We start from the raw sequence: 27,222 nt of genomic DNA on the forward strand, positions 1-27,222 counted from the left end.
AGATGACACAAGGTCACACGTGAGACGTCTCTTGACCGTCTGAGCCAAGACGACTCCCCTGGCGTAGCTTTCTGGCCTCTCGGGGTTCTCTTGGGGGCTCCCCTCCACCCCCAACCGGGACCCAGTCGGCGCCGCAGTCTGGAAGCTTCGCGGCTGGGGGTTCGGTGAGCACGGACGCCCGCACTCCTGGCGGACGCCCGTGGCCCGCAGCACAGCGACATCCACGGTGCACGACTGCCACGGCGACTGGGCGACTGCGGCTCGGCCCCCCGGGGGCCCCTGCAGGCGCAAGTTCCCCCGGGGCTGGCCGCCGGCGCCCGGGACCGCGGCTGTGACGTCACGCCCGGGCCGGCCGTTGCCGCGAGACGGTCGCGTTCCGGTTCCGGTCGGTTGCCCGGGAGACGCGGGTACACAGAGAGACCCGGCTCCCGTCGGAGGCCGAGGCGTCGCGGCGGTCGCCCCCTCGGCGTCCTCGCAGGCCGGGCGCGGACCGGCCGCGTCGCCGCCGGGCTTGTCGCCATGAGTCAGAGGCAGGTGTTGCAAGGTAGGGCCCGGGGCGCCCCGACGGGGCTGGCGGCGGGGACGGCGGGGACGGCGGCTGCACCGTGTCTCTCCCCCCACCCCCGCAGTGTTCGAGCAGTACCAGAAAGCCCGGATCCAGTTCGTGCAGATGGTGGCGGAGCTGGCGACCAGACCCCAAAACATCGAGACCCTGCAGAACGCGGGTGAGCCCGCACCCTGACCGCGCGTCGCTCCGCGCCCCCGGCCTCGCCCCTGCACCTCGAGGTCCTGGTCCCCGCGGTGCCCCCTGGCCTCCCTCCCCTCACCCCGGATCCCGGGGCCCTTGTCGGCCAGTGTCCCCGGCCGCCTGCCTCAACCCCGGGCTCCCCCGTCGCCCCGCTCCCCTGCCGGCTGAGCTTTGGGAGAGGAGCAGGGTGGGGACGGGAGGGCGGCGTCCCTAAGTTCCAACAGCCCACCGCGGACGCTGTAGGTGGAGGGATTCGTTCTCTTGAGCGGGTTTTTCTGGGTGTGAGGCCGAGAGGGCAGAGCCTCCAGACGGGCGCGAGAGGGGCCCGTCGTCCCCCCCTTGCATCTTTCTCACAACCAGGCAAGTGTCAGGCTGAAAGTCAAGGCCGTACGAACTGCCTGGAAGTCATTTTACACGAATGGGAATCCGCCTTAATCAGACCCATTTTAGGCGGGTGCCGTTGCCTGTCACCCTGCCTTTGATCACCTTCGACTTCCTCACACCAAAGGAATTCCAGAGCCGTGGACACATTATTTCTCGTCTTGCATTAGTGACAGAGCAGAGGTTTGCTTGAATAATTTCCAAGACATTCCAAGTAGGCAGAGTGTTAGCTTTGAGAGGTCCTTGTGGTGCTGTCATTTCACCGCCCCCCCCCCCCCCCCAGCCCGAGCTCAGGCAACCTCTAGAAAGAGGAAGGGGGGAGGGGGGCAGAGGGAGGTTTGCTTCTTATCAATTAACATAAGCAGATGGAGAAGATAATGGAGGCTTAAGGACGATTCCACCACCATCTGAACTCAAACTAAGGTAGCATTTGATCGCTACTGTGTTGTAAGAAGCGTTCAATGTATAGGACGTGATCTTTAAAACTCATTCAAATGAACACGGAGTTAAAAGAACTTTAAGAACGCATTGACAAGGCAAGAATGTTGAGACATAACGTTTACTCTGGCTTCTTTGAGGGGAATGACTGTTGTACCTAGACGGCAGTTTCTTCTGTCACTGAGAGGGATTTGGGTGTTTATTCCGTGTATGTTTTTGTAGGGGGAGGGGTTGTATTTGGAATAGAGAAAGTGTATTTGATAATCATGTTTTAAAACTCTTTGTTTTGGGATAATTGTGGATTTACATGCAGTTGTAAGAAATAATAGAGCTCCCCTGTGCCTCAAAAGTGTGTATGGTAGACAGTTGGCACTGACAAAAGTCCATCAATTTTATTCGGTTTTCCCCAGTTTTGCTTGTACTTATTTGTGTGTGTGTGTGTGTGTGTGTCTGTGTGTGTGCGTTTAGTTCTATACAGTTTTATCCCGTGTGTATCCATCCAGATAGAGAACACTTTCTTACTGCCAGGATCACTTTTTTTTGCCCTTTTAGAACCACACCCACGTTCTTCTTGTCCCTAACCCTGGACAACCACCAATCTGTTCTCCTTTTGAAAATGTCAAAGTTGGTAATCTTTTGTTCTGTGTTTGTTTCATGTGGATTGTCTTCTGCATGTGTGTGTGTGTGTGTGTGTGTGTGTGCTTATGAGCAAGAGTATGTACTCCTCAAAGTACCCATAGCAGTGTTGGACACAGTATTTCATATATAGTGACTAATATAAGTTTATAAGAGCATATTATATTTTTAAATGCACTTAAGTTTTAGTTTTTCCCCCCTCTCAGTCCTACTCAGTTGCTTTTGTGAATGGGCACTTACTTTTTACACATATGTAATTTCTGAACTATGTGTATACTATATTTTAGCTAAACTAAAACATTTTCTGAAAGGGAAAATGATTGGCATTATTTTAAAAATTTGATACTGAAATACAGGGGTATAAATAACACTTAAGATACAGAGCATCACATTTTAGTATAACAGTGGCAGGTTATCTCTTCCTGTATGTGTACAATGTAGAATATGTTATGGAATTTAATCATTAGGCTAAGTGATCATCAAAGTATAAGTGACTTAGATATGACATCTTAAATAGCCACCTATTTCCACTCATGGTCTGGCTTATGAAGGAATGGAATACAAAAGGAATATAACAGTGTTTTGAAGTTGTCTGCAATGTTGATAGAATGCTAAGATTGTTTTTCTTGAGGAAAAATATTTTTAACATATTTCATGTTACGTAGATTCAACTTAAGCACTCCTTTAATAATTTTACATTAAGATAGCTAATGGATATTCCAATGTATTTATTCTTTTAATTAAAATAATCATAATCTGCAAGCTTTTTTATGAGCACTTACTGGTCTATAAACCATTCGAATGGTTTGTTCTTTTAAAAAAAATCAACATGGATTTTAAAATCCTTTCGAAAGAGCCACAATATATATGCATCACTTGCCAAGCTTTCTTTTTTTTTTTTTTCCAGTCAAGTGACTTCATTTTGGTAGAATAAAATACCAATGCATTTTATTCCTGACTTTCACATACACTCTGCATACCAGAAGGTTTTGTTTTCTTTTGTCTTCTCACTTTTCTCCTTTAATGAACTGCTTTACTAAATACGTATCATGGATCCAAGATAAGGTGAAAAATATTTCCCATATAGACATCACGATAAATCAGTATTAGTTCACTTGTTGAGAATTTTTGAATTCATTCACTGTGGAAGGAACTTTAAAGGTAAAAACTTTCAATGGAGTTTTGTTTCATTTAAATCTCTAATCTTTTTCATTACATCTCTGATGTGCTAATAAGAATATTATGTCCCAAGTTAATTACTAAAGCAAACAAAGGGCTGCAAGGTGTCATCTTCAGAGTATTTGGACAAAAAATGATTTTGATTTCTAAACAAAATTGTTGCTAGAAAAAATGGTATACAATGTGTCTATAACCTAGAGTTACTTTTTCCTTACTGAGATTTTGTTCCTTCTAAATCAGAAACATAGGTGAAAACATTACAAAGTTTAATGTTTGTTATAAAATCTCTTTATGCACCCGCCAACTCTGCACTTAGAACCAATAATACATCTGTACGGCTATTTAAAAATGAATTTTGATACTTCCCCCCCCCCCCCATCTTGAATAAGCAGTAACACATGTAACACATTGTGGCTAGTAGAGATAATACACTGTTACTTCTACCAGTTGTTGAATCTCAGCAAATGGAGGTGATTGTTTAGTTGCAAAATACAAGAAACATGTTTTGTGGCATTTGGGAATATCAGGCCACTCTTAGGTTGCTTAGAAATTCTGTCTTTCATGGTAAGCTAATATACAAACTCCCCAGAAAATTCTTTTTAACCTGCTTAGCTATGTGAACTATTTCTGAAGCAGGGATTTATGTAAGAAAAATTGGGGGTAAAGTTTAAAGTAATACTTTGTAATATTTAACATGTAACCTATTGCAAAACAATAAACATTCCTAATCAGGAGTTATGCCCGTTTTCAGTAGAGCAGGAATGGAGAACTGCTTCACACTTTAAACAGGCATCTGCCTGAAGCTAATTTGCAAATTTAGGCAATTTGATGTGTTTAGAATTCAAGGAAATAAGTCTTATGTGTTGACACAAAATGATTTTCAATGTCCTGTGTCTGGGGCCAGGTGAAAATGTTCAGATTAATGATTTAGCATCTCAATTTGCTGAGAAGGAAAAGCCTGTAGTAAGCATTTGTAATGTGTTTAAAACAGCCTGGTAGGTACAAGTACCATGATTCTCTGTTCCAAAGGATATTGAAACTGAAAAGATAATGAGTAGAGCAACTTCAAAAACAAAAAACAAAAAGAAAAAAACAAAACAAAACAAAACCCCTTAACTAATCATGCTATTTAAATTTCATGAATATAAAAGGAGTCTTAGAAATGTGAATGCATGATAATTAAAGCACTGATCTTTTCTTAAAGGATAGGGATAGTGGTTTTTTGTGTTTTGTTTGTTTGCTTAAGCGGAAAACATTTCAGGAACTATAAAAATTCTGAACTTGTGTGCACTTAATAATATGTGTTAATAATATGCAATAATATCCTAAAAACAAGATTATTCCAAATTTTATTCTGTGTTCCAAACCCTTGTTCCTTCATGGACATTTATCTGCTTTGTTATCTAACCACTGGTATATAAGTAGAAAATAATATAACCAGGGCTAGGATCTCATAGTTTTCTTAGGAAAAACTGGATGATTAAAAAAAAAAAAAAAAATCCAGGCTATGGATGATCCTATAAGAGCGGGGCTTAGAAATGCTTAGAAATGGCAAGTTTGTGTGGGCAAATTTTATGTGACAAATCAATGTTTTTGAAAAGTTATTTAAATATTTCCTAACTCCTCTTTACATTTCAATGTTTTTTCATGGCTTTTGCTCCTCTGACTAGAACTTTTCCTGTACTTCTTTGCCTAATTAATTTCTGCTCATTCTTCATGGCTCTGTTTAGATGTTGATTCCTCAGGGAAACCTTCCTTGAGCCCTCACAGTAAGTTAAGTCTCTTGATTTATGCTTTCCTTGCTCCTAATATTTCTCTTTAATGATACTCATCACGATAGATTTAGTTTCTGTTCTCTCCACAAAATGTAAATTCCATGCCTAGCATAATACTGAGCATGGAGCAGAGGTTCAACATATTTAAATAGAATGAAAGAAGGAATAATTATTTTTCTAAGTGTTTTCACATCTCTTTAAAGGTTTGTTGTTATAACAGGTCAGGTAGGTAGAGTACGACTCTTGAGTGTGGATCCTTAAGCCCCCAAATGGTCGGATAATTGCCTTCATCACAGACAAAGTCAGTCCTGGCCAAACTGAGACTAGTACATGTTTCTTAATTGTTGCCTGACATTGCACTCTTTCTGCGTACCTTGTAGGTATTAGCTATTTCTGGCTGGTTCTAGGAGTTCCTAACCACCGTTAAAACAAGTCATCTGTTTAGGCCTTTGGGTACCAATGGCTGTCTAGTAATTGTGTGTAATTGGCTTTGAGGTCTCCTAGAAGACCATTATGGGAGCTTGACTGGAGGCCAGACGCAGAAGAGTAACTTTAATTGAGAAGTACCTAGAAGTCTGAGGGAGTGGGAGTTGGATTTAGGGCTTATGCTGGACTCAGAATGCTAGAGGACCTTTCGGCTTCCTTGGGCTTCTAAGGGAAGCCTTATCAAGCCAGAAGCTCTTTAAAAGCACCCCAGGAAAAGTGAGTAATCCACTGGAGGTTGCAAACCGAGATAGCACTTCTGAGAGCTGTTAGACGGAGTGAGTCCCTGCTGGGATCAGGGAGAGGGAGAGCGCAAAGGAAAGACTTCACCAGAGCCGGAGGTGGTTGGCTGCCTTGGCCTGCCTGCTCCCCTGGGCCTTCAGACAACACGGGAGGTAGAGCACTGGAAGAGGCAGGCACTTGGTACTTGTCGGCTGGTCAATGTGAGCATGTATTTAACGCTTGCCTTTGTTTTTTTTATTTGGCCATGCTTTGTGTGAAGGACTTTTACTCCATGTTCATTGAGGTCAGATCTTCGGGGTTTCTACTGAGATGAACTGGCTCTAGGAGAAACCCAGGGCCACAACTTGAGAAAAATTTGGTCTTGCATTGCGGTGGGTGGGAACGGCTCCTCTGAACGTGTCAGACTTCCCTAATTTTCAGGTGAAATCTTGGTTTTGCCACATACCCCATTTTCTGTCGTAAGGGCGCCTCATTTTTAAAGTTACTACTTATTCAGGTTCTACGTCCAGGTGAATTATGTGTGCGTGCATGTGTCTTCAGAGGAAATTATCTCTGTCCACTTTTCTGTATATTCTAAGTTCTATCTCTGTGTCATTAGAATCACCACTAATTTATATCCATAGAGTAGCTTACATTGGTTTTCCATAGAAATGTCTTTGTAGAATTATTCTAATAGTATGCCTTTTTTTTTTTTTTGAGGGCTTATTTAAAAACAGATACTTAGAGTTCCCCATAGCCTCTTTAAATCTAAATCCCACTGAAGACATTGTCCATTTTGTTGTTCAAGGTTTTTTTTTTTTAATGTAAAGATGCACTCTTTTATTCAACCAATCTTTATTAACTATTATGCGTCAAGCTAGGCCTACGTAGGAAATTTCAGGAAAAAAAAAATTTGTTCCTGCCTCATTTTACAAAGTAGTTCCAGTTTTACCTTTGCTGCCAGGAAACTCAGTGATATATTTAGAGTTCAGCTGCAGCAGCTATTATACCCTATATTTCTGACAAATAGTCCCCACCTCTCTCCTACATGCCTCTTCATCGTTATCTTTGTATCTGTATCTTTTACAGTAAACTATCTCAAAAAATTTTCAAGTAAGTGGAGCATGAATAAAATACAACAGTTTATCTAAAGATAGACTTCTGAGCTGATTACCTTCCAAAGAGCCCTCTCCAAATATTACCCCTGACACCTCTTGGAACAGACAATTCTTTTATAACCTATTTACTCTCTACTGACCCCATTGATGGACATTCCAATTTTCTGCAGGCAAGTGGGTATCAAAGGTACCAATTTAAAAGAGGAAACACATGGGGCGCCTGGGTGGCGCAGTCGGTTAAGCGTCCGACTTCAGCCAGGTCACGATCTCGCGGTCCGTGAGTTCGAGCCCCGCGTCAGGCTCTGGGCTGATGGCTCGGAGCCTGGAGCCTGTTTCCGATTCTGTGTCTCCCTCTCTCTCTGCCCCTCCCCCGTTCATGCTCTGTCTCTCTCTGTCCCAAAAATAAATAAATAAAAAAATAAAAGAGGAAACACATTGACGAAAGAAGACAAGACTAATCTAGTGTATGCAGCACTCCAGAAGACTTTCAAATTAAAATAGAATTATATCTATATGGGGTGATGTGGGGTGAGGGAACAGTTTGGATAACCCATATATTTCAAAAACAAACTATGAACATGGGGCTCCTGGGTGGCTCAGTCGGTTGAGCATCCAACTTGATTTCGGCTTAGGTCATGATCTCACAATTTGTAGGTTTGAGCCCCATCTCAGGCTCTGCTCTAACAGTACAGAATCTGCTTAGGATTCTCTTTCTCCCTCTCTCTCTGCCCCTCCCTTGCTGACATGCACACACTTTCTCTGTCTAAATAAATAAATAAACTTAAAAAAAAAACTATATGCTTATCCATATATTTTAGAATCCATTTTTTTCATTTTAAAAATAGTTTCTAAAAATCACTTGAGGTACAATTTACATACCATACAATTCACCCATATAAGTGTAAAATTCAGTGGGTTTTGGTACATTGTTAATTTTTAAAAATGTTTTTTATTTAATCTCTATACTCACCATGGGGCTTGAACTCACAACCTTGAGATCAAGAGTTGTTTGCTCTTTTGACTGAGCCAGCCAGGCACTCCGGGACATTGTTAATTTTTAAAAACTGTGGTAAAATATAGCACAATTTGCCATTTGAACCACACAATTCAGCGACATTAATTACATTCCTAATGTTATGCAGCCATCACCACTATTTATCTCTAAACCTTTTAAAAAGTGACTCCAAACAGAAGCTTATTTTGTTTTTCTTTTAACTAAAATTGGCCTAAAAAGAGAAAGTTGCACATTAAATTTTGCAGCTTGTTCATTCATCGTTCAACATTTATTGAGTATGCAAGGGCCAGGTGCATGCTTAGATGCTTGCCATGCAAAAATAGAAGGCAGAGACGATACTTTTAAGGAGCTTATTTGCTACAGGAGAGATATATAAATGCTATTTGATAAGTGTCCAATATATAGACATACGGAGCACCTATGAAGGGTATCTAACTCAAGCTTTTGAAATGAAGGGTGCTTTCATGGAAGACTTCTAGAAGGAGATATTATCCAGCTGAGTTTCCTAGGACAGCCAGATGAAGATGGGAGAGAGGAAAACTGTGCTCAGGTAGAGGGAATGTTATGTGCAAAGGCACAGAGGCAAGAGAAAAGGTGGTACTTGATGGAAAAGACAAATGTTTAGATCTGGCAGGAGCTTCTTGAGATAATACGGCCGGGAGAGGAAAGTCCGTGGCTGCAGAGGAAAACAGGCCTAATTATAAAGGACCTCATCCAAAGTTTGGATTTATCCTGAAATTGGTAGCAAGCCACTGAAGGGCTTTCATTAGAGGAACAAAGGGATCCATTTTGTGTGTGTGTGTTTTTAAAATTTTTATTTATTTAAAAACATTTTTTTAATGTTTATTTTTGAGAGAGAGAGAGAGAGAGAGAGAGAGAGAGAGAGAGAGAGTGACGGAGGGGTAGAGAGAGAGGGAGACACAGAATCTGAAGCAGACTCCAGGCTCTGAGCTGTCAGCACAGAGCCCGAGGCGGGGCTCGAATTCACAGACCGCGAGATCATGACCTGAGCCGTAGTCGGAAGCTTAACTGACGGAGCCATCAGACACCCCAATTTGGGGTTTTAGAGAGATGATTTTCACAGCAGTGTGGAGAGCAGACTGGAGGGGATTAAAACAGGATCAGGAAGACCATGTGCCCATTTTTGCTTTAGCACTCATGCTGCATGACAGATCTGTAGGATTTGTGACTTTGTAGGAGGGGCAGGGGCAGGTCCGGAGGGAGAGGAGTTCAAGGTGAGTCACAGTCTTCTGGTTGCCATTCCTTAATGGAGAAGGGATACAAAAAGCAGAAGGAAATGGTGATTTCTGTAATAGTGGTGAAGTTGAAGTGTCAGGGATATCTATGTGTCCATGCCTGTAGTAAGCAATTTGGATATATATGGCTCTGGGACTCAAGAGAGTGAGCTTAGCTGAAAATAGAGGTTTGGATACATGGAATTCGCATGTTCATTGGAAAACTATATGGGGCGCCTGGGTGGCTCAGTCGGTTAAACGGCCGACTTCGGCTCAGGTCATGATCTCACGGTCCGTGAGTTCAAGCCCCGCGTCGGGCTCTGTGCTGACAGCTCAGAGCCCGGAGCCTGTTTCAGATTCTGTGTCTCCCTCTCTCTGACCCTCCCCCGTTCATGCTCTGTCTCTCCCTGTCTCAAAAATAAATAAACATTAAAAAAAAAATTAAAAAAAAAAAAGAAAACTCTATTAAAAGCCCATTTGATATTTTTTCATGTAATTATAAACCCTCTAATTCCAATCATTTTATCTCACGTATTATGAATTGAACTTGCCATAACTTTTATGCTCTGTGTACTTACTCAGTTCAGATCTCTCATATAGACAGTGGTGGCCATGACCCAGTTAAGAGTCAAAGAGTTGGCACTGGAAGAATGAATGAAATCTTGGTGTATTTATTTATTTATTTAAAAAAAAATTTTTTTTAACGTTTATTTATTTTTGAGACAGAGAGAGACAGAGCATGAACCGGGGAGGGTCAGAGAGAGGGAGACACAGAATCTGAAACAGGCTCCAGGCTCTGAGCTGTCAGCACAGAGCCCGACGCGGGGCTCGAACCCACGGACCGCGAGATCATGACCTGAGCCAAAGTCGGACACTTAACCAACTGAGCCACCCAGGCGCCCCTGAAATCTTGGTTTAATACAGTCATCAGGGAAGAGAGCTACAGATGTGTTAATGGTAGAATGAACGCAACAGATTATACCCTTTGGTATGCACATATAGGTCAGTTTTCATTGGCAAATGGGCTGTGATTGATATTGGGGAGGAGAAACAGGAGAGCATAGACACTAGAGCTATAAAATAGTATATGCCTCATAGAATTGTAATAATGACTGATGGGTTAATATATTTTTTTAATTTTTTAAAAACTTATTCATTTTTGAGAGAGAATGAGCAGAGGAGAGGCAGAGAGGAAGACACAGAATCCGAAGCAGGCTCCAGGCCCTGAGCTGTCAGCACAGAGCCCGACGTGGAGCTCGAACTCACAAACCATGAGATCATGACCCGAGCCGAAGTCGGACGCTTAACCGACTGAGCCACCCGGGCGCCCCATGGGTTAATATTTGTAAATTTCTTAGGGGAGTCCCTGGTACATGGTAAAGTGTGCTTTGTGCCCTCTTGGAAGAGCTGCTAGCTGCCTGTGGGAGTCAGTGGTCTTGGTCCCAGCTTCTTCTCACCCCTCCCCACTTAATGACATACCGGATGTGGGAGCCCTTCACTCACAAACACCTGAATTAACAGTGACTCACCAAACAAAATTCAGAGGATACTATAGTTATGAGAGTACGTTAAAAAGAAGAACATAGGGGCGCCTGGGTGGCGCAGTCGGTTGAGCGGCCGACTTCAGCTCAGGTCACGATCTCGCGGTCCGTGAGTTCGAGCCCCGCGTCGGGCTCTGGGCTGATGGCTCGGAGCCTGGAGCCCGTTTCCGATTCTGTGTCTCCCTCTCTCTCTCTGCCCCTCCCCCGTTCATGCTCTGTCTCTCTCTGTCCCAAAAATAAATAAAAAACGTTGAAAAAAAAAATTAAAAAAAATAAATAAATAAAAAGAAGAACATAGATTTTTCTTGAATTACTTATCATTACAGGTGAATTCTGTGCAAAAAGACTATCCATACATTTCACAATTCATTCTGACCCTTTAAATAAATTACAGGACTCTCTGTGTGTTGTAAGGGATATAACATTTAAAATCATAATTGATTTTATAGTTGTAGCCGCAAAGAAGTATTTCGCAGAAAGCAGGGCAAAGAGATACGGTACCGAAACTTATGATTTCTTTTTTAAATGTTTATTTTTTGAGAGAGGGAGAGTGTAAGCGAGGAGGGGCAGAGAGAAAAGGGGAGGGGAGGATCCAAAGTGGGCTCCGTGCTGACAGCAGAGAGCCTCACGTGGGACTCAAACCCACAAACTGTGAGATCATGACCTGAGCCAAAGTGTGACGCTTAACTGACTGAGCCACCCAGGCGCCCCTGAAATTTTATGATTTCTTAACCAAATGAAGGAATAGTAGTCAGTGGTATATAATCACAGAGACTGGGAGAAACCAAATCAAGGCCTGAAAATTCTTAGCTCTAAAAAAAAAAAAAAAAAAAAAAAAAATCAAGGGAGGAACACTTCGATATTTTCAAGTAAAAAATGACCAGTGAAGGAAAATGAGAACATGTTATCAAATGCATCAGTGTGATGGAAATTGCTTGAGTGAAAATATAGTCATGTACGTGTAATAACTTGCAGAAGTAAAAACATGTAAAATTGCTGAAATCAGCAAGTGTAATTAGACTTACTCTGTGATAGAGTAGGTAGTGCTTAGTATAGTAAAATTGCAGTAGAGTCAAGATCACAAGCGCTTCAATAAGAGTTAGTTGTATATTCAGACCTGTGCCAGGTAATTTGATAAATAGAAAAGAAGTATAAAACCAACTCTGCGACTCTTGAATATGAAGAACAAACAGAGGGTTGCTGGAGGGGGTGTGGGAGGGGGGATGAGCTAAATGGGCAAGGGCATTAAGGAATCTACTCCTGAAATCATTGTTGCACTATAAGCTAACTAACTTGGATGTAAAGAAATTAATAAAATAAGAGCTCTTGGTGTATGGCATTTAAAAATCTGATTGTGGAAATCCTAAAAAAGGAAAACAAACTGCTCTAGAGATGTTTATTGTTTTATTGAGAAGATAAGACATTTATTCACGTAAAACAAATGAGAGAACCATGGAACATGCTCCATCAAGGATGGCTGCTGCGCTTTGCACAACTTTAGAAGTACCTTTTATATCATGATTTATGTGACTGGCATCCCCTGGATTTGTGCAGTATACAGCCTGCCCAGCCATCCATGTTAGACCTTGGAATTATTCAATGTCTTCATTCTCATTTATTTGCTTCCCTGAGAGTAAGTGGTATAAACAATAAGCTCCCCATGGCTTTCCATTTCACTTAGAATAACATCACAAAATCTTATTTTGATCTACAGCCAAATTTGACCTGGCCCCAATCAAGTTTTCCAGCTTTGTCTCTTGCCAGATCAGCCCTCCCACGCAACGTTTCAGGCCAGTATGAATTTATCATGGCCTCTTCAACAGTCTGAGACAATCATGCATCCTTTGTCCAAGCCAGAAACTTGGAAGTATCACTGACTCCTCCCTCTTCTTCACAATAATCAGTCTGGTTAATATCTCTTTAGATATTAGATATTAGATGATATCTCTTTAGATAGTCACTTTTCTCTCTCCCTTTGCCATTAGTATTCTTCAGGCTGTCTTCACATCTGGCCTAGACTCATACAGTAGCTTCCTAAGTGGTCTTCCTGCCTCCCATCTTGTCTCCTTTCATCCATTCTCCCCAGTGTGATTGGTGATCCTTCGTTACAAAGTACAAAAACACTGCCGCTAATGTTCAGATTAAATTCAAAACAGTTAAAATAGTTGATTGGGCTCTTAAATACTTTTGTCTCTGTTAATCTCTTAGGCCTCTTTTCCCAACCCTTTCTTTGCTCCCTCTTGTACTATAGTCATACTGCATTCCAAGTTTTGTCAAACTCTTGGTTCTTTTTTAAATGTTTATTTATTTTAGAGAGAGAGCAACAGCAGGGGAGAGGCAGAGAGAGAGGGAGATACAGAATCCAAAGCAGGCTCCAGGTTCTGAGCTGTTAGCTCAGAGTCTGACTTGGGGCTCAAACTCACAAACATTGAGATGATGACCTGAGCTGAAGTCGGACGCTTAACCGACTGGGCCACCAAGTGCCCCCTAACTCTCTTGGTTCTGAGCTTCATTTATATAGTTCCTTCTGGTTAGAAAACTCTCCAGTCCTTCCCTTCCCCACTCCCTCCAGTTATTTCAGCAAATAATCTTTGATCTGCCTGAGAGCCTTCAGACCTCCATGTAGATGTCCCTTTCCTTGGGTTGCCTTCCTCAAGGCCAGGGTTAGATGCTCCACTATATTTCTGCAGAGCACCCTCTATTTCTCTTAAAAAAAATTTTTTTTAATGTTTATTTATTTTTGAGAGAGAGAGAGACACAGAGTGTGAGCAGGAGAGGATCAGAGAGAGAGAGGGAAACACAGAAGCCAAAGCAGGCTCCGGGCTCTGAGCTATCAGCACAGAGCCCTATGTGGGGCTCGAACTCACGAACGGTGAGATCAGACCTGAGCCAAGGTCAGATGCTTAACCGACTGAGCCACCCAGGCTCCCCCTCTATTTCTTTTTTAGTTGCATATATCATAATGTTTTATTTGTTTACTTCTCATGACCCTTGTATAGCTTCCTTGAGGTCAAGGACAATTCTGTTTTCAATACCTTGCATGTTCTTTTTTTTTTTTTTTTAATGTTTGTTTATTTTTGACAGAGAGAGAGAAAGAGACAGAGCATGAGTGGGGGAGGAGCAGAGAGAGATGGAGACACAGATTCTGAAATAGGCTCCAGGCTCTGAGCTGTCAGCAGAGAGCCTGATGTGGGGCTTGAGCTCATGAATCAGGAGATCATGACCTGAGCCAAAGTTGGAGGCTTAACTGACTGAGCCAGCCAGGCACCTCTCTTAATAGATATTTCTTGAATTAATGGTGAATAATTATTCATTCCATAGTAATTCTAAAACACATAGTAGAAAAGCTCAATCTATGGGGCCACAGAACTTTAAATATTTCTTCACGATGAAAGGAATTGATTAATTAATGAGTCATATGCATGAATAATAATAACATGTTGATGAAAAACATGGTCAACATAGGGAATTGATTCCTTTTACACTTTTATTTATTAAGCATTTACTGGTGTTTATTCTATCCCAACTAATCTGTCTAGCACTTTAGAATCTTTGACCCATTTTAATTCTCACAACAACTTTATGAAGTAGTTCTGGAATTTGTCACCATTTTACATGAGGAAACTGAAACACAGAGATGTTAAGTAACCTTGTTGAGGACTGAGAAATGGCAGAGCCCAGATTTGAACCCAAACAATCTCCCTCTAGATACATACTTTTAACTACCTGGCTCGACATAGGCAGTCATGTAACAAGCAGGGCAAGAGAGTCCTATTTCTAAAGCATGAAGCTTCTTCTCCATTCTTATTGGACCCCAAACAGAATGCCCCAGTCAGATGGAAATGTTGACAGTCTAAGGTGAATCCTTTACTGTGTATTCGTTAATTGCATGTAGAAATCACTTCTAAAACTTAAATGAACTATAGCAGCAGTTTCGTAGTAAATGGTCATGTAGGAAGATGTTTTAGATTACTGTTGGGATTTAAATGTTTAAAGCTTTTTAAAATTTATAACGTTTAACATTTTGTGCTTATGGTAATTTTGAGTAAAGTTGGAAAGTAAAGAGTATATATGGTAGAAATCATTTCACTTTAAGTCTAAAAAAACAAGGGCAAAAGGATTACATAGGTTACATTTCTCCAAAGAAGACATACAAGTGGACAATAAGCAGATGAAAAGATGCTCAACATCACTATTCACTTGGGAAATACAAATCAAACCACAGCAAGATACCATTTCATGTCCATTAGGATGGTTATTATAAACAACAACAATTACAAATATCAAGTGTTGGTGAGAATGTGGAAAACTGGAACTCTTTGTTGGTAGGAATATAAAATGGTGCATAGAAAGTTACCATGGAAAACAGTTGATAGTTCCTCAGAAAGTTAAACATAGAGTTACCACTTGGTCTAGCAACTGTACTTAGATAGATAGATAGATAGATACATAGATAGATAGATAGATAGATATGTGTATATGTACAGAAACACACACTATACACACACACACACATAAAAGAATTGAGAACAGAGACTCAAATGGAAACTTGTACATCCACATTCATAGCAGCATTATTCAAATAACCAAAAGGTGGAAGCAGCCCAAATGTCTGTCAACAGATGCACAGATAAACGAAATGAGGTCTATACATCCAATGGAATATTATCCAGTCTTAAAAAGGAAAGAAATTCCAAAACGCGGTACAACATGGCCGAACCTTGAAAGCATTATGCTATGTGAAAAAAGTCAGACAGAAAAGGACAAATATTGTATGGTTCCACCTATATGAGATACCTAAAATAGGTCAAATAAGACACAGAAAGTAGAATAGAGGTTACCAGGAGCCTAGAGGTAGGGGGAAAGGGGAAGTTAGAGAGTGTTTGTTAGGGGATGATAAAAAGTTCTGGAAATGATAGTGATGATGGTTGCACAATTGTACTTAACACTTAATTGTACACCTAAGAATGGTTAAAATGATCAATTTTGTTATGTATATTTTACCACAATAAAAAAATAAAATTTTTAAAAATTGAAAAGCAACACAAAGAAGGTGAGAGGTAACTAGGGTAACCAGAAATCTTTACTAGGGCTTAACAGTGGACCCAAAGGCCCAGTTTGCAGGTACTTGTTTTTAAAGGAACAAAGTTGGGATGTTAAATATTTTTATAAAGCACATCAGATATGTATATACATTATATACATTTAATAAGAGAATGGGATTTTTTTTTTTTTTTGTCTGACATTTCTGTCCCGGTTTACATCTGTAATTGGTGTGCAAAGTCAAAGTCATTAGGCCTGTGTTGTGTTAAAAGGAATTAAAAAAACAAAGAGCTGTGATTATTTTGAGTCTAGTTTACCATGTGCTCCCCTAGATTATTAGTTCCTTAAGAGGAGGAGCTGTCTTTGCTCATATGTGTAATCCTAGCACTTGCCCGTGGTAAACCCTGGTCCATGTTTTGAACCAATGACTGTGGGCAATCAGCAAAGTTGTCTTTGTTGTTGTTTTCGCATAACTGGAATTGCAATGTAGGTATTGAAGCAATGTCTAATTGCTTAGACAGTATGGCACTGGAACAAGAAAAATAGAAAAGAAACTCAAAGCGATAAAGTTGGGAGGGGAGGGATTGTACAGATTTATCCTATAAATTTTAGAAACATTTCACACCGTTTAATCAGCTTTTATAGAGGAGACAGAATCGTTTTATAGAGATTAGAGTATAATATGTGAATTATTTTTAATATTATATAGTACCTGTTGGCTCCTTCAGTAGAGACCTCAGGGAGGTCATTAGCTGTCACTAGAGACCTTGCTTATCAGATATTGCAGCCATTATTCAAACTGCTGTAATTTATGCGTTCTAAATTTTCATGCATTCATTCACCAAGGACCAATCACCATGGATTCCTAATGGAAAAGAAGGTAAGGAAAAATTTCTTTTTATGTTGTATGTGCTTCTTTTCTCCTTTCTCCCTCCCTTATTACCTCCTTCCTTAGTTCCTCTTGCATCACTATCTGTGTTTTTAGGACAGACCTGTAATTAGAATAACGAAGTTTCCATGCTTAACCTGCATAAGGGATTAAAAAACATGTCCCTGGGGACTGATGATTATGAAGCACTAAGAGGCAATTCAAGGACTAGAAATTTGGGGCAATATTTTCTCTAACAAAAATGACCTTATTCAAACAAAGATATTTTAAACTTTTATAGGTGTATAGATGTAAAAATTTTCAAAAGTCCCATCGTGCTACTGTCTGAACCAAGGAATATGGGAAAAGAGTGATAGAGCAGAGGCATCCGCATAGAAGCCTAACTTGGATATTAAATACAGGGATAGAAGGAAAGGAATGGTGTGTCAGTTTATTGATTTTATTTTTCCTGGGCCAGATGTGGTAGAAGGACGGAGGAGAAAATACACAAAGCAAACAATTCTTTTGAATATATGGGCGGCTGAAATACCTGTAGGGGGTAAAATATTTTACTGCTAAAATTACAAACTGAAAATTTCTGAAATGGGGAGACTTATGGTACAGTAGCTAAATACTATAATAATCACAACTAAATTAAATATTATAGGCCCAGATAGATGAATTCACTCTTTAATTTTTCAACATAAAAGTTCAAAGTTCTCTAAGATTTCATTCAAAATCTCTAGGATGAATAAGCCAGTATAGTTGTTCCAATTATATTTCAAAAGACAGTAAGCCACTGCCTTCACATATATATATCCAAGGAGGAGGAAAAAAGGAAATAACCAGAATCATCAGGAAAAAAATAACATGAAACATAATTGTGATTCTTTTAAAACTATTCTAAAGCATACGTACACTTTATATTTCTTGGCCTTGTTACTGTATTTATTATGAAACCTCAAATATATGTTAACAAATTTAGCTCTTTTTTAAGAGTATTGCCTTATTTTACTGAAAACCATGCATATTTGTTATTAAAAAATCAAGTTATATTCAACAACTACAACCAACCCAATTTAAAAACGGGCACATGGCTTGAATAGACATTTCAACAGAGAACATGTACAATGACCAATCTAAGCACATAAAAAGACACTCACCGTCATCAGTGCTAGGGAAATGAAAATCAAAACTGCACTGAGGCACACTTCACACCTGTTAGGATGGCTATTATTTGAAAACAAAAAACAAAGCAAGTATAGGTAAGGATGTAGAAAGAGTTGAATCCTTGTACTTTGCTGATGGGAATGTAAAGTGGTGTAGCTTTCTGTAGGAAAGCAACTACAAAGAAGAGGTCAGCAAATTGTTTTAAATCCAACTTTCTAGAAAGAACCCATGTTAGCATTTGGTAGTCCTAATGCTTTTTCTGCACTTTAAACTTCTTGTTGTGAGGTATTTCAGAAATCACCTCTATAGAAAGTATAATTTTTTTTAAATGAATGCTTATTAATTTTTGAGAGACAGAGACAGCATGAGCGGGGGAGGAGCAGAGAGAGAGGGAGGCATGGAATCCGAAGCAGGCTCCAGGCTCTGAGCGGTCAGCACAGAGCCCGCTGCGGGGCTCGAACTCACAACCCGAGAGATCATGACCTGAGCCGAAGTCGGACGCTTAACCGACTGAGCCACCCAGGCGCCCCTCTATCCAAAGTATAGCTGGTAGTATTAGCAACAGCTATGAGCATAGGCATGTTGATTTGTTGAACGTGAACTATGACCGAGGCATGAGTAGACGTGCTGTGTGCCTGCAAAGTTAACTAGCCTGAGTAGGACTCAAACTTGCAACTGTGGTCTCATCCAGGATGACCTCACCAAGCCACCCTAGCCAGAAAAGTGATCACGAAATGAAAGTGGAAACTGTGAAAAGTCACGGATCACATCATGACATGTGTCTGTGATCAGTGCCATTATTCTCTGCCGATGTTATTTGGTAGTACTATTTATCTTAATTTGGGCTAATCCTAAGTGTTATCATGAATGTTTTCCTTTTATTCTATTTCAAGTGTTTCTGGATATATATAACCTTATAAAAGAATATGGAGAATATTTGCTTTTCTAGATCACCGTGGTATGTTTTTAAAAGAAAAGATGTAATTAAAATCAAGTTAAATCGCCTGCTGCAAATTAAGTGAAGTTTACAAAGTCAAGGGGCATTTTGTTCCAGTTTGAACTCTGTCATTACCTTTCTTGTAACCTTAGATGAAAACAGCTTCGGGGCGCCTGGGTGGCTCGGTCAGTTGAGCATCTGACTTTCGGCTCAGGTCATGATCTCACAGTTGGTGGGTTCGAGCCCTGCATCAGGCTCTGTGCTGACCTCTTGCTCAGAGCCTGGAGCCTGCTTCAGATACTGTGTCTCCCTCTCTCTCTGCCCCTCCCCTGCTCACGCTTTGTCTCACTCCGTTTCTCAAAAATAAATGAATGTAAAAACAAATTTAAAAAAAACGGCGTCATTAAAGCCCAAATAGCAGTTACCTATTTTGGGTATTTTACAGTAAGGCAAAGGTAATATGAAGAGTTGGAATATCCAAGCAGATGACCAAAATGCAATTATTTTTTATGTCTCTTTCTTCACCTCCTCAACTTTCAGCGCACATTTATTCAGCAATTATCAATGAAGAAAGCCTGAATTTCTAACCTTGCTCCACCATTTATTAGTTTTGTGATGATTTCTTAACCGTTCTCAGCCGTCATTTCCTCATCTGTAAAATAGACATACTTAATAGGGCCAACTTCATAGACTTTTTATGAGAATTCAGTGAATGGAAACAAATCCTTAAAACAATGTGTGCATATAATAAGTGCTGGATAAATACAAGCTAACTTTTACTGTGATTGCTGTGATGATGACATACCTACTGTGTATTCAACCCTAGAGTAAATATTATGAGAGCTGGTAATACAAAATACTTCCTTATCTCAAAGAATTTGTTTCTTTTTTTTTTTTTTTTAATTTTTTCAACGTTTTATTTATTTTTGAGACAGGGAGAGACAGAGCATGAACAGGGGAGGGTCAGAGAGAGGGAGACACAGAATCCGAAACAGGCTCCAGGCTCCGAGCTGTCAGCACAGAGCCCGACGCGGGGCTCGAACTCACGGACCGCGAGATCGTGACCTGAGCCGAAGTCGGCCGCTTAACCAACTGAACCACCCAGGCGCCCCAAGAATTTGTTTCTTTAAAGTAGTATCAGAAATCTGAATTTGCATCCCCTCATGAGTGTGAGGCCCCAGCCAAGTGGTCCCCCTAGCTCTCCTGGCTCTGAGATACATCCTGATAAAATCTCTGAAATACATTCAAGTTTAGTTGAAATCACAGAAAAGACCCAACAGTTGGAATGGAGGCGGGGGGGGGGGGGGGGGCGAAGGAAAACTACACAGAGATGACAGGACCTGAACTGAGCCCTAAAAGATAGAATTTACAAAGGCTGGGGGACACCTATCCCCCCGCCCCTCCCCACCGCCCTACCATGTGCTAGGTAGGCATCAGACTACATACTCCACAGCCTTTCTCTACATTCCTTATGACAGTCCTACTGGGTCACATAGCTACTATTTGCCAAATCAGGGATTCAAACTCTTAACCTAAGTCCAAAGCCTTTCTTGTTTTCATGCTGTGCTGTTGCTTTGATAATTAGAGGTTGTATTACTTTCCGTCCGGGCCAGTTAGAGGCCTCTAAATATCCCATTCGTTTTTAGTGAAAAGTTTTTGTGTGTTTTTACTGATTTTTTCCCCCATAATTTTCTTATCTGCACAAATGCTGAATTGTATATTTGCTTTTTCATTTAAGTTTTGCTGACTTCTGTTCTTTCATAACTTAACTCAGGTGTAATGTCTTTGCTGAGGCCTCTTCTTCTGGATGTGGTCCCAACAATTCAACAGACTGCTGCATTGGCTCTTGGGAGACTGGCGAATTATAATGGTGACCTAGCAGAAGCAGTCGTGAAGGGCGACATTCTTCCACAGCTTGTTTATTCATTGGCAGAACAGAATGTAAGACTTAAAAAAAATAAGTTATACGTATTTTTTTTAGATTTAAAAGATCTGCTAGTTTGGGCACAGTTGCAAGCTTGTGGGCATTAGAATTTTAGGACGTTAATATAACCTTCAATTCTTTGAACTGCACATAAATAATACCTTTAGGGTATTTTACTTTGGAAGTGATGGGCAGTTTTTCTCCCATTACTGTTAATATAAGAAAACAGATTACACAGTTTTTAAACGAATTGTATATAAGGCAGTATTTCTGTGTATGGACGTCTTCAATTTGTAGGATCAGTCTTAGAGAGGTGCATGGCCCCCTAGGCAAATGGAAAGTTGTTTTCAGCAATCCTTAATGCAGATGAAATCTAGTTAGTGGACACTGTAAGAGACAGCTTGGGAGCAGGGGGACAGAAGCATACAAAATGAAGGAGGATATGTGTAATGGAAGGTTTGATAAAGCATTTTATAGCAAGTATGCAAGCATGTCAGTCCTTTTCAGGGTCATCCACGAGTGCCACAATGTTTTCCCTCCTATCTTGTTCTGTACTCTGCCACCTGATAATAGTTAAGGATCTTTCTATAGGTAGGGTCTTGGTATGTTTATTCCATTTTGTTAGTTTCTTATAACCTAAGGATATATATTTCTTTTTTTAAAGTTTATTTCTTTATTTTGAGAGACAGAGAGAGAGAGAGAGGGAGAACATGAGGAGGGGAGGGGCAGAGAGAGAGAGAGAGAGAGAATCCTAAGCAGGCTCCGTGCTGTCAGTATAGAGCTTGATGCAGGGGCTGTGAAATCAACAACTGTGAGATCATGACCTGAGCCAAAAATCCAGAGTCAGGTGCTTAATGGACTGAGCCACCCAGGTGCCCCAGGACATATATTTCTTGACACATTTTTAAGATTCAATTCCTATTCGTATAACCAAAACAAACCATCCAATTTAAAGATGGGCAAAAGACTTGAACAGACATCTATCCAAAGAAGACATACCGTAGCCAACCAACATGAAAGGATGCTCAGTAACATGAGTCATTAGGAAATGGAAATCCGAGCCACGGCAAGATATCACTTTACCTATGAGGATGGCCATTAAAAAAGGGAAAAGAAAAGAACAAGTGGTCAGCGAAGATTTGGAGAAATCGGGGGGCGCCTGGGTGGCGCAGTCGGTTGAGCGTCCGACTTCAGCCAGGTCACGATCTCGCGGTCCGTGAGTTCGAGCCCCGCGTCGGGCTCTGGGCAGACGGCTCGGAGCCTGGAGCCTGTTTCCGATTCTGTGTCTCCCTCTCTCTCTGCCCCTCCCCCCGTTCATGCTCTGTCTCTCTCTGTCCCAAAAATAAATTAAAAACGTTGAAAAAAAAATTAAAAAAAAAAGATTTGGAGAAATCGGAACCCTCACGCATCGCTGATAGGAGTGTAAAATGGTACAGCTGCTATAGAAAGCAGTCAAGCAGTCAAGTTAAACCTAATTACCACATGACCCAGCAGTTCTACTCCTAGTCAGATTTCCAAAAAAAATTGAAAACAGGTGTTCAAACAAAACTTGTACACAAATGTTTACCGCAGCGTTATTCACTAGAACAAAAGAATGACTAGATAAACAAAATGTTGTACATCCATATAATGGAATATTATCAGTCATAAAAAGGGATGAGGTATCGATACAGGCTATAACATGGATAAACCTTTGCTCTAAGAGAAGGAAGCCAGACACAAAAGGCTATGTATTGCATGGCTCCGTTTGTAGGAAATATCCAGAATATGCAAATGCATAGAGACAGAAGCAGATTAGCAGTTGCCAGGGGCTGTGGGGACAGGGGAATGAGGAGTGGCTCCTTAACATGTATGAGATTTCTTGTTGGGCTGAGGAAAATATTCTGGAACTAGATGGTGATGTTTGCACAACACTGTGACTGTGCTAAATGCCACTGAGCTTTACACTTTAAAATGGTTCAAATGGCAAATAATATGTGTATTTTATCCCAATAAAAAATAAATCCCAATTGTTCACATTTTTGCCTTATTTTTTAGAGATTGGAGACTCATTTCCTGCCTGTCTTATCTCTACAAGGAGTCTCAGAAATTTTGTTTTTCCTACAGGTGTTCCTTCTGTCATCGAACACTGTTAGACTTTGTTCTTCCTGGATTCTTGGCTCCTTCTTTTGGGGCAGGGTCTGTGTTTTGGTATCCCACAAAGAAGGTCCTCAGTAGAAGTTTTCTAGATGCGAATGAATGTGCACTAGCTGTAAAGCGACAAAAAAGTGCCAGGGCAGAGGTGAGGAGAAACTGAGTTATGTGAAGCAGTATTCACTTCACCTACCAGTCCTTTAACTCACTTCTCACAGGGTTTAATCTCTTCTTTATGAGGTACAAAGTCCTCTGGTGTAGCTTTTTTTTTTTTTTTTTTTTTTTTTAAGGCAACTCTTTTGGTGAGGAATGGGAGAGAAGAGAGAGGAATTTGGAGAAGCGGAAATTAGGAGAAAGGGGAAATGAGATCAGAAGGTGTGAATTATAGGCACTGTAGTTAGCAGTGACTATCGATGGCCTAATAAATCTATTAATTAAGTATAATGTATTATTTCATAATCTATAATCTATTTTACAATCAGTCACTGACATAAAGTTGGACTTTATAACACATTTTAATCTCTCTCTCTGTTAACCTTTAAGAAACTAAAGAAAGATATGGAGTCAAAACATCATTATTAACATAGCATATTTCTTATATCATCAACATAGGCCAATTTTTGAAAGATAATATGTTAAAATATACTTGGTATATTTTCTCCCTCTCCTATAATTTTTATTTTATCTTAATCTTTTAGCCTAAGTAAATAGCATGCTTTCAAAACAGGTGCTGTAGTCACCTGGTCACTTTCAGTAGTCACCGTAAAGAAATAGAAACTTGGAATCCAAAACAGGGGATTACCTGGGTTCTATTCATAGAAGAAAGAGACCATTAATGTGTCAGGCTAACCATGAAACAACAGTGAGTGTTACAGCCAAATACTTCCTATACATTTAAATTTTTTAGCTATATGAAGAAAAGCGTTAGCCTTGTGTTTCAGTTTTATTTTATGATGTCTTAATCTGATAAAATTTTATATAGAAAATATTACAAATATGAAGCATTACTTAAAATTCACATAATACCAAGTCATTTGTATTTATCACTAACATATATATATATATATATATATATTTTTTTTTTTTTTTTTTTTTTCCTCAGAGGAGATAAATCACACATCCTCTTGTTTGGCTAGTTTATTTACCAGGAAAAGTTTTAAAATGTATCACGAGTGTTTCACCTTTATGTTTATCTGATGATTGGTAAGTGCGTCCCAGACCGTGGTTGTTATTTCAGGATAACTTGGGACACCAGAAAGATTAGTTGAGGTCATGAAAGGCCTACCACGCTTAGAGACTGAGGGCAAGTAAAGGAAATGAATTTGTCAGCGGACAGTTTTGTTGCACATGCTAACAATCTAAGAGTTCCCCTGGGTCAAACAACTACTTTTCAGTGTAACGCAGATACAGAAAATCTCATCATTTTAGGCATTTGTAGGAAATACAATGTTTATGTTTTCTTTTATACAATTTCCAAATGCATGTTGCAGAATAAAACATTTGAAACGAAATTTAAGACTTAACGTTGTTTCAGTTTGGCACTGAACAAAAAGCAATCAGGGAACACCAAAAAAGTGACTTTGCAGGATGTTTTTTTATCTGTTGTATTCAAAAGCTGTTGAGCTTTATTTAATGTCATTTTTATGTTGGTTTTCGTCTATTTTAACTTTTGGTTTAATAAGCGCTTCATTCACTCTGAGTTTTGTCTGTTTTATCATCGTAGCGTTTTTACAAGAAAGCAGCCGCCTTTGTGCTACGAGCAGTGGGGAAGCATTCTCCTCAACTAGCTCAGGCGATCGTGGATTGCGGAGCCCTGGATACACTGGTGATATGCCTGGAAGATTTTGACCCTGGAGTCAAGGAAGCTGCAGCCTGGGCACTGGGTTACATCGCAAGACATAATGCAGGTAACGGAGCATATTTGAAAACAGGATTACTAACATTTAGATTTTTTTTAGGGAAATCGGGTTTTGCAGTTTTAATGATGTTTCCATACATTATGGGAGATAGGTTTTGAATGATGGCCAAGTTGTTTAGATCATAAATTCACAAAAAACCTACCCATTTCAGTCTTTTTTTTTAATTTTTTTATTTTTATTTATTTTTATTTTTTTAAATTTTTTTTTCAACGTTTTTTATTTATTTTTGGGACAGAGAGAGACAGAGCATGAACGGGGGAGGGTCAGAGAGAGAGGGAGACACAGAATCGGAAGCAGGCTCCAGGCTCCGAGCCATCAGCCCAGAGCCTGACGCGGGGCTCGAACTCACGGACCGCGAGATCGTGACCTGGCTGAAGTCGGACGCTTAACCGACTGCGCCACCCAGGCGCCCCCCCATTTCAGTCTTTACTTCAGTCAGCTGAAGAGCAGTGTGAGCATGGAAAGAGGGAGTGGGGAATGAGGAGAGTGAGAGATTGACAGATTCTCAAAGACCCTGGCAAATTGGTTCAGTGAAAAAATTTTAGTTTGTCATCCTTCAGGGGATTTTGGATCTTTACTCTCTCTGATGATGGGGTGCTCCAAACTAGGCGGGAGACACGTTGTGTGAATGAGTGATGTTGAAAAGATATGGACATGATAACTTTCTAGAACATATGTGTATTGAGCCCATACTGGGCAGGAAGGAGGGGAAAGAGAAGTACTTTCTCTCATAAACTGACAGCTTAATGACATCATCAAGAAGGGGCCTGGACCTCTTGTGTGAAGTTTATGCTGACAGACCCGATGGGTGAAGATTATATGGGGAATAAAATTGCCCCCACCACTTTCCAGAAGATGCCAAATAATATGAACAAATAATACAACAAGAAAACACAGTCTTAAACATATGTAAAAATGACCAACTTCTCTAGTAGTCAAAGAACTGCATATTAAAACATCAATGAAAATGTCTTTTCCCAGTTATTATTACTTAGGGAGGGGAAAAGAGTAAATCAGAATTACAGCCAAACGGTCAAGAGCACTGTGGCATTAGACAGGATCTGAGTTTGAGTCCAAGATCCACCATTTAGTTTCTGCATGACCTTGGACATGGCTTTCAAATTTTCTGAACCTTAACTTCCTCATCTGCAGAAGAGGGCACCTAAAAGTAGGTACTTCAGAGATCTGTTGTGAGCACAATGAGATAATATACGCAAAACACTTGGGCCAGTACTTGGCACATGGTAAATATCCAATAAATCTAAGATATTAGTATTAATACTGAAGGTTGGAGAGGAGATGACGGTTATGCCCATTGCTGGAGATACTATGAATTGTATAAACCTGTGCAAAGCAGTTTGGCAAGATTAATCTAAGCCATGAAAGAGTTTGTGGTTACTCTAAAAAGCCTGCTTTGGGAATTCATCCTAAGGAAAGAATTCCACAGAATGCAAAAGTTATATTCGTGTTAATGTTATTGTAGTAGTATTTGTAATATCAAAAAACCTCAAATATTTGGCAGGAATTTAGTGGTTAAATTATGGTAGTTTACCTCATGGAATTTCATTTGGCAAATTAAAAAGGTAATTATGAATCCTACATGGTAACATGGAAACATGATTGTAATGTAAAAAAGCTATAAAATTGTGTACTGCAGTTATAATCATATAAAAGTAAGTTTTTATGTGGACATAAATTACAAAGAAATACATGTTTGTGTTACTAGGGTGATAGGATTCAAGGTACGTTTTCTTTGTTTTCCAGATTTTTCGGTGTGTATGCATGCATAAAATAATGGCTATCACTTATTGAGTAATTACTGTGTGCCTGGCTCTGTGCAGTGTGCTCCAGATACATCATCTTGTTTTGATTACAGCTACCCCTAGGGTAGGTGTTACTTTCCCTGTTAGACAGAGGAAGAAAATATGACTTAGAAAGGATACCTGAAGTGATGGTAATTGTGGAACCAGAATTTGAGTCTACATCTGTCTGACTCCAAAGCCCGTATTAGCCACTGCCCGTAAACAGCTTCACTAAATATTTCTTAAAAGAGCACCGAAGAAGAAATTCAAAACAGAAACAGGAAGAGGCTCTCCCATGGTGATGTGTAATTTGGTTCTTAAAATGCTGACACTATTAGAAAAAGGAAAGAAAATTATACAAAAATAAGAAAAAAAAACTATTGTCATGCCTAAAATGATTCTGAATTCGTATATTAAAATTATTTCCTCCCCATATATGGATGTTGGTTTTCCAAATAGATTCTCATTAGGACTATTTTTTAATATATGTTGACTGAAGAAACTAAGGCAGTGTTTTAAATTAGAAGCTGGTTATCATGGGGAAACTATATGCATATATTTAGGTTTGGGGTTTTGTTTTTTGTTTTATGTTGTGTTTTTTGTTTTTGTTTTGTTTTGTTTGTTCAGAGGAACTTACGGCAAACGGCTTCTAACA

The 27,222-nt window shown here is 40.1% G+C and overlaps 1 protein-coding gene across 4 annotated transcripts in view; it reads left to right on the plus strand.

Annotated features, from left to right (window-relative positions):
* Positions 1–384: 384 nt before the first annotated feature.
* The window catches only part of SPAG6 (sperm associated antigen 6), a 66,006-nt gene continuing 39,168 nt past the window's right edge, over positions 385–27,222 (plus strand). For 2 of the 4 annotated variants that reach the window (XM_060659181.3, XM_060659182.3), the window contains exons 1-4: positions 385–544; positions 630–725; positions 20,564–20,730; positions 24,570–24,753. In XM_060659181.3, coding sequence (XP_060515164.1) covers positions 520–544; positions 630–725; positions 20,564–20,730; positions 24,570–24,753 — 472 coding nt within the window. In that variant the 5' untranslated portion in view covers positions 385–519. Of the gene's footprint in view, positions 545–629; positions 726–16,627; positions 16,695–20,563; positions 20,731–24,569; positions 24,754–27,222 lie in introns of those variants that run through there. The other 2 variants (XM_060659179.3, XM_060659180.3) reach the window with 2 other exon arrangements.

This window comes from Panthera onca, chromosome B4 (genome assembly GCF_046562875.1).
Source record: "Panthera onca isolate mPanOnc1 chromosome B4, mPanOnc1 haplotype 2, whole genome shotgun sequence".
Lineage (NCBI taxonomy): Eukaryota > Metazoa > Chordata > Mammalia > Carnivora > Felidae > Panthera > Panthera onca.